Genomic DNA, 8,251 nt, shown 5'->3' on the forward strand with positions numbered 1-8,251 from the left:
CCGTAAGTATTCCCATAATAGGCACACTTTTTTTTCATGACATTTGGTGCTAATTTTGGAGGACTGTTCATTACATGGAGTAAATCTTGCATTGGGAAATAACATTTTTCGTAATTTTAAAGAATAAGGTAGAGGATGCGTCTGTGATGCGAGTGCGCACGTTATAATGGTAAATATACGCTATTTTGGCGCTGCTCAAGCGGCTTGCAGTTCTCTGGTCATTGCACAAACACGGCAGTCATAGGAAAACGACCGAAGCTCGTGTTTCCCGCCTTGAGTGTCGATGCGACGGACATCAAAGAGAGAGCCTTGAAGGATATACGGGAATACCGTGAGCATAAGAATCCTCCGTAACACAGCCAACTTCAGCTAATTCTTGTATTTTGAAAGATAGATCCGCCTATTCGTTTCTCATTATCACTATAAAGAATTTTTCCTTGCAAGGCATGACTGGGCAACGAGACGTGTTTGTCCTCAAGTGGCGCTCAGCATTTGGCGCTGCATCAGATATACGTGTGCGCTATAATTATGACGGCACACACAGAGGCTCGAGTATTCGCAATCCTTGCGCGCATCCCCGCAGAGCTGAACACGGAAGAAGCACACCATAGGCACACAGAACGCCAGAGACCTGTCAAGTTTTGCACCGTTTCGTTGGAACTTCGGCACGGGACACAAACGTTGTGTTGCGTGCCTTTTTTTGTTTCTTAGGTGGGGGGGTGGGGCGATTTTATTTTATTTAGGTGGCGACCGACAAAGAAAGATTGTGCCATACTTTTGCCCCGTGGAAAAATGTATGTGGGACAAACAGGTAGGCGCTTGACCGAGAGAGTGGAGCAGCACCACTGCAACATCAGTGCAGCCGTTTAAAGAGAATCCTGTGCCGCAATTGACATCCTAACCTGGACCTGACAGGCACACCGTGAAGGAAAACTGAGCCAGCACGCCGTCACTGCTATCGCTGGAAAAGCAGCTTGTCTTTCAATGGGATGCAGGCCTATGCCTCGGCGAATGACACCCAAGCACGCCTCATCTAGCGGTGCCGGAGCGGCGCCATCGGTGTTTCCTGCATCCGTAGCAGTATTGATATTTTTTTTTTCTCGATGCTCCCTTCATACGCGCATGCCGACAGATATTAAATGTGTTCATACGAATGAGGAGTCGATTGATAGTCTGAGCAGTCTGTTCTTTTCTGCAGCCCTCACCCCATTTCGACTTTGTTGCCTTGCCACATGCCAGCCCATCGGTACACTCAGATGCACAGTGGGGTCCACGGCTGATATGAGTCCGTCAGGAGGGCTCAGTCGTTGCTCGGAAAACAGTGAAAAAACTATCGACGTCGTTGGTCATTATTGCCTTCTTCATGGTTGCATATCCTGGGTAAATATCTCGACAATGGGATGCGCTTTCTTTCTGCTTGCCGTGTAGTGCCTGTAATGTTCGCAGTGAGCAGTTTGCGCTGCTCAGTACTTTGCTGAAGGTTGGTATATATTCAGCATTCGGGCTTTCATATTTAGTTATTTTGATATTTGGAGCTTTTAACGACGCTCTATGTGTTGTTGTATTGTACTAGATATTGTATATGGCCGTTATCGTGCTAAGTGACGATTAAGCCATGGGCTTCAAGGAATAGCCGGTGTCACTATATATGACTCACCGACCTCTCATATGTTCACGTCAATAAAACCCACGAGGCAGTGATTTCTCTACAAAAATGCATCGTTTATTGCGCTTCCAGCGTCACTTTCCATTATTTTCAACAAACGATCTGCTGATTTTGCAGCCGAGATAAATTGACTACAAAGGTCGTTCAAATCATGTAGTGTACAAACTCGATGTATTTGCAACCACATGAACACTGAACAGAAAAGAAAAAAACATGCAAGAAAAGACGCACACACTAAAGGGTAACCACTAAACACGCAATACATGACTTGTGCCTCCTGCAACCTGCTGTCTCTGAGTATTTCCTCTCGAGAAAAGCCGTTCTCACTCGGCTCTATGCGGAAAGTGCTGCTCCGTCGCAAGCCACGCTACGCTTCGTGGCAGGCCTCCTGTTCCGGCCAGTGTCGGGCCAGCTGGCGGACCAGGCTTCACGAAGCCGTGGCTGGCCGGACAGCGGGTGTTAACCACGAGAGGCCTCCTATTTGCTTGCGCCCAGGTCTTTGAGACAGGCTTCGTAACGTAATGGTCGGAAGGGCCCTCGCTATACCATAGATCAGCCCCAACGAAGCTGTCGCAGAAGCGTAGTAATATGGCTTCTCGTTCCTTTGATGTAAGCACAGGTATCGGAAGCTATGCGCTCAGCGCGTTCAAATGCGGCCTGGTGTTTGGCTTGCATTTCACGCCGGTCTTACTTTGGCAGCACATTTATGACTAGAGTGAGCGGCAACACATCTCTGCCCACAGTGTACAAAACACGGAACGAGCACATCACAACACGGGCGGGCCTTCATCTGAAGGAATCCAGCATCGCACTGGGAAGCGAGATGAACGCCACACCATTCGTGGTCTGGCAACATGGAACGGCGTTCCTCTGAACAGCTGCATTCGCGTTAACGCCTTCTCATTCCACTCCTGCTTTGTTGTGATTTGGACTTCGAAAGAATGAACCGAAACATCGTGTTCTTCTAAACCTATCACTGGTCATTTGAAGGCGTAATGTTTAGCGCACTCAAACCACACCAACCAAGTGGAAATTTGACAAGAGCTTGTCCTGTTTCGTATGCATGTCCTGTTCTGAGTGCGCTAGAAAATAACGCCTTCAGATGATTGTAATCAACTGGCCCAGGTACATATTTTTTCATGAAATTATCTCAACTTGTGGCAACTCAGCATGAACGAGCTCAGTTTTGTCTGCTTTCACACCATGTAGCCTTTAATCTTTTTTTTCGCGCAATGCAACGCCGTATGAATTTCCTTCACACCATAGCGCAACTACAGCCTTCGAGATACGAGCCCCTGTTGCACCTTATTGTACTGCAAATTAACCTCAAGTGGTGTTTGTTATCCAAAAAATGCTTGCTCTATGACAAACTTTGCAGTGTTGTGACCTAGGGTTTAAGCTAACATGAGTGAAAAGATCTACGCAATCTGGTCACATGAATGTGTTCAGTAAGTAACAGGTGACACTGGGAATGAGGCTTAATGCACCGACTGCTCATCCTGCGTCCGATGCACGAAGCAAGTCTGTTCATCTGCATTGAAATTTGCTGCCGAAGGCCAGCGGCGAACTACGATATGGAAAAAAAAGGCAGGACGCAAGCCACACTCACGAGCTATACACAAAGCTCTGAATCCAAGTATCTCTTCAGCGGAGTATGCAAAATAAGTATCTGTATTTACACAGAAATAAATGCCTGAAATGCCTCTACGAACATATGTACAGTCCTCTTCACAAACTCGGTATTTACAAAATATGATCACTCATGCGCGCAAAACACACCTCGTCAAAGCTGAGGCGCTGCTTTCCGTGAAGTGCCGGCTTGCATTACTCGCTTCAGCTGTGCATGAGATACATTTACAGCGTAAGTATCTGATGCTACCTGCGACAGGCTTGGTTTACCACCATGATGGGTGCACTATAAAGCACTCATGCCACGTCCTCGTAGCATAAACTGTTTCTATTGAGAGACGGGAAAGGGATCACAAGTTTATACTTTCTAAAAAGTGCGCGTTTGTTGTTTTTAGACATTATGAACACGATACGCTTGAAAACGAACGATTTTTTTTTCACGCATGTTGGCATGTTAAAGCTAAATTCGAATTCCTCCCGAAATCAGGTTTCTGTTGGCGCCGAATCTGGGACCGTAAAGTATCATCTCGCAGCACACTGAACACGTGATGTGGCGCTGAAAGCACCCGTGGGCCCCTCGCACCTTAGTGCAGGCGCCGTTTAGCACAAAGACCGGTCTTCGTGCGAGATGAGCGCACAGCGACTTGTATACTACCATTTTTTTACACCTACTGAAGTGAGCATCGCGTAGTGATTTCCTTTCTTTTTTTCTTTGTGGGAGATACGTTGCTCGAGGTTCAAGCGAGGAGGCCACGAGAAAGGCGGCCACAGCCTCCGCGCACCTTGGTCGGGCAACGCGTGTCCCCGCACCGGGTGTCCGCAGTGTGTCACAGTGGCTGTCTCAGTCAGCGATATCACAAATGGCGGCAGGACACTTCCGCAGTCGCCGAGCGCTCACTTCTCCTCGTCGCCCGAGTAGTCGTCCTCGTCCGAGTCGGATGAGCCCGGAGGCGTGACGTGGACCACCATCTGCGAGATGTTCTCCAGCCGGCGGCATGCGTCCTCCGACAGCGGGTTCTCCTCCAGGTGCACCTCGCGGAGCGTGCTCACCGAGCGCAGCCGCGATGCTTCCACGTCTGCGAGGCCCGGACCATGGGTCACAATTGGCTGTGCACGCGGAGCTCGCCAGTTTCCGGCCGGAAATGGCTGAGCTCTTCCATGCCGGACACTCACGCTTTTTATCATCTCCAAAGACATGGCAACGCGAAAGCACAACAAATTGGCCAGTTTGGCTTAATTCTCAGTACGAACTTATCACATCTCACCGTTTAGCAAGAAGCAGCCTCCAACACTGCCTTGTGGACTAGGCCTCCAAGCACCTGTGTGCTCTAGCAAGCGTAATAGGTATTCCTTAGGTATAGATATCAAATTAAATGTTCAACTTAACTACAAGCGGCCACACTTAGTACATTGAACAGATGTTAAAAAAAAAACCCTCGTAGCCAGCGCTACAACAACCGACAATGGTTGGTGCTGCACCTATGCACGAAAAACAGGCAGCCACGGAATCCAGGAGCGCAAAATAGTACGACAGACTGGAGCACTACGGAAACCTGCTCCCTTTTTTCTACGCATCATCTGATTGCACTGCTACAGTCTGGCCTCAGCGGGGACCAATTAGCCCATAAATGTTTGCCACTCAAATCAGTTCTTTTAACTGTCACCTTAATCATTATCAAATCTGCCAAAAACGTAAATGGTGCTAGTTACTGCAGATGATCATGAGTAAACGCGTTGCGGTTTTAATGCCGAAACGTAAAACGCTCAATGCTGTTGATGGTCTCACCTGTCTGAAAACCGCCAATTTTTTTAGAATCGCTCCCTGTGAGTACCTGAGTGATTTCCTTTGTTTTTTTTCGGATGCTTACGTTCGATTCCAAAATAACTATGTATTTTCTTCTCTGCGAAAGTGTTAAATCATTTGCAGAAGGCGCCTTATTCTCAGAGTCAGCTGGAGCCTTCTGCTCGTGCTTCCGCTATCCGCATGTTGGGCTACGTGCGCCGTAACTTTTCCAAAACTCCATCTTCTTTGAAATTATTGCTTTATAAAACACTAATACGTTCGAATCTGGAATATGCCGCCGCGATATGAGATCCCCATCATGCAAAACTGATAACTTTGCTTGATCTGGTTCAAAATAACGCTTCTCGTTTTATCCTGTCCAACTTTAACCGTACCGCAAGTGTAACAAGCATGAAAGCTAATTTTTCTTTACCTCTTTTAGCATCCCGCTGGCAGACAATTCGTTTGAGCCCTTTTCACAAACTATACCATCACCCCATGCTACGCGATGCCCTCATTTCGTCCCCCAGATACGTGTCAAATCGAATAGATCATCGTCACAATGTTGGAATTGAAACATCTAACACTAAAACGGAATTTCGGTCTTTCTTGCATCGTACATCACGTGAATGGAGCCGCCTTCCCGCAGATATCGTCGACGTAATTGATAACCAACATTTTCGTTCTGCCCTAGCTAACATTGAATAACAGGAGGATGATTAGACTGGTTTTGTATTATGCATTGTATCTATTTATGTATTTTTGTTTTGTAACCACTCCCCTCTTTAATGCCTTTGGCCTTGACGGTTCAATAAATGAAATGAAAGGGACTGGCACGTGATCTGTTTAGTCCACCCCAGTGTCAGGATGGAGACGGTAACAGCTGACCGCAAGGAGCATGCGCGTCACATTCCGAACCCACAGCTGAGGACATGCGGCTCCCTCACAAGAGGGCGATGGTTGCCGGGAACGAAGTCCGCAGCACTCAAAAAGACCATCGATTCTGGATCCTTGAAACCCACCCGAGATATAATTCTTGCGGGCGTCCAGGTAGGTGAGCCTGGGCAGGCGGAAGATGACCCAAGGCATGGACATGTAGTCATTGTACGAGATGTCCAGCCGTCGAAGCTCTGGCAGCTCTTTCAGCTCCTCTGGCAGGCTGCTCAGCCGGTTGTGCGACAGGTTCAGCTCTGCGAGATTGCGTCGCAGGATACTGAATCGTACAGTCGGAAGCACTCAGTGAAGCAGCGGTACTTCTTTGTGCGATACAAAACCTGGTCGTGCGGCCGTCCAGGCTTAGCACAGCAAGCAATCTTGAGGGTAACAGCGCGACAGACGGGGACGAAAGAAGAAGGAACACAGCGCTCGTCCTGTGTTCCTCCATCTTTCGTCCCCGTCTTTCGCGCTGGTACCGTGAAGAATGTCTAACCAACTCGCCCGTTTAGGAGCAGTATTGAACAGCAAAAAAAGAAGAAAGAACAGTGGGTGGGAGGGAAGCCTCAGTCCGCTAGCGAACGCTTTGACAAGAAGACTTGTCAAGACAAGTCTAGTCGAAACTTTAGCTATAGTCGTGCACAACTCAAGAAGGAAATGCTTAATGCCCCTCAAAGGATGCCCTCCAGCCAACGGCGTCGACTGATTTTCTTAGCACCTCGGTTAACCCTCTTCTCTCTGGCATCCCCTGCGACTTCAGGCTAGCAGGTCAAAGACGATTAACCATGACGTCACAAGAGTCGGTCGACGCCATTGGCTGGAGGGCTTCCCTTAAGGGGAATTTTCTGCTGCGGCCTTAAATTGTATCCTTCTATAGCGCACTGAGGCTTCCCTCCCGCCCATTATTAACTTTACGGCTTCTAAGTATACAGTCTTCCCTGCCCACTCTCTGGCGTTGGTTTGTACACGGCAAAGCTTCACAGAATAGCGCGCACCTGTAATGTGGGTGAACTTGAGCGGCAGCTTGGGCGGTATCTTGCGCAGCACGTTGCTCGACAGGTCGCAGGCCAGCACACGCGTGTTCCTCATCAGGTGGAAGATGGCGTCCGGAAACGACATCAGCTGGCACTCCGAGAGATCTGCGAAGGTTCACATGTCGGTCAACAGCTGCGCCAAATATGCGTGCTCAAATATCGGAACGAATGCTTGTAAACGCCGCCGTAGACTGTGCTCTCGTATCAACTGAGCCTTCAGTCCTCAAATAAAATGTGGTGCTCCAGTTACCTTGCAACTAGCGGCTTAACTCTTGATTCAGGGGCAACTGGGCGACTTATCTGAGGCAAGCACGCCGGGGTTTAAAGAATCTCAATTGTGAACCTCTGGCCCTAATGTTCGTTGTCTCTCAGCATCACGGGCTGTTGCAAGCATGAATTTGCGGCTCGCTATTGCGCCCTCTTTCGCGAATTTCATGAAGGCAGACAAAATGTTAGGAGCGCTGGACAGATTATTTATTCTAAAACTCGCAACTGCGACGGATGGAAACCGCAGCAGTGACACCAGCAGAAACGTGCGTTCTGCTTGTTCATCTGAGCAACTCTTGTTTATTCAGTCGTCCAATGGGCAGTGAGGCGACAGGCGAACAGCACTGAAGGGATAAATCTAAACACTCAATGATACTTTTTAGCACAGTGCAAAAACAACAACAAAACGCACAGTTCACGATTGCTGACACAAGAACTTGACTTGTTTTTATAGAACACGGCATGAAACCAAGCATTGCTTCATACTGCACAACAGTGCGCAGCCGAGAAATACCGAAGGGCATCAAAGCAGACAGTCGATCGTGTACAGGTCTCGAAGCCTATAGGGCGCCACATGCAGTGGGCCTTGTCTAAGTTTCGCCGTCCTTTGCTAAAATAATAAAAGAAGCACCATTATGGCCAAATTCTGCGGCTGATCCCTCACGCGCGCAGTGTGGCGCCCGATTATTTACTGACAGCGCAACGCTTCGCTGTTCTGGCCACGTGCAGTGAAACCCTTCTGTCGCCGGGCCCTTTCGACTGCAGTGGCGCGTGTCTCAGAATTGTCGGGAAGTCAGAGCAGGCGCCTCGCAGATGGCGCTCCCTCAAGTGCGCGTCCGATGGACTAGGTGAGCTGCGCAGGGAGCAGTTGCCGGGCCAGCGGACGGGGGCTTTCCGTCACTCGGCGGTCCGGCAACAGGCCGCTTATTTTAGAACGGG

At 48.8% G+C, this 8,251-nt stretch overlaps 1 protein-coding gene across 1 annotated transcript in view; it reads right to left on the reverse strand.

The window, feature by feature from the left end:
- Positions 1–1,701: 1,701 nt before the first annotated feature.
- LOC144115956 (leucine-rich repeat-containing protein 20-like) overlaps positions 1,702–8,251 on the reverse strand; it is a 12,476-nt gene continuing 5,926 nt past the window's right edge. Inside the window, exons 2-4 of the mRNA XM_077650594.1 lie at positions 7,007–7,150; positions 6,101–6,268; positions 1,702–4,371 (exon numbers count right to left, since the gene is read on the reverse strand). Coding sequence (XP_077506720.1) covers positions 4,190–4,371; positions 6,101–6,268; positions 7,007–7,150 — 494 coding nt within the window. The 3' untranslated portion in view covers positions 1,702–4,189. The remainder of the gene's footprint in view (positions 4,372–6,100; positions 6,269–7,006; positions 7,151–8,251) is intronic.

Source organism: Amblyomma americanum, chromosome 1 (assembly GCF_052857255.1).
Source record: "Amblyomma americanum isolate KBUSLIRL-KWMA chromosome 1, ASM5285725v1, whole genome shotgun sequence".
Taxonomy (NCBI): Eukaryota; Metazoa; Arthropoda; class Arachnida; order Ixodida; family Ixodidae; genus Amblyomma; species Amblyomma americanum.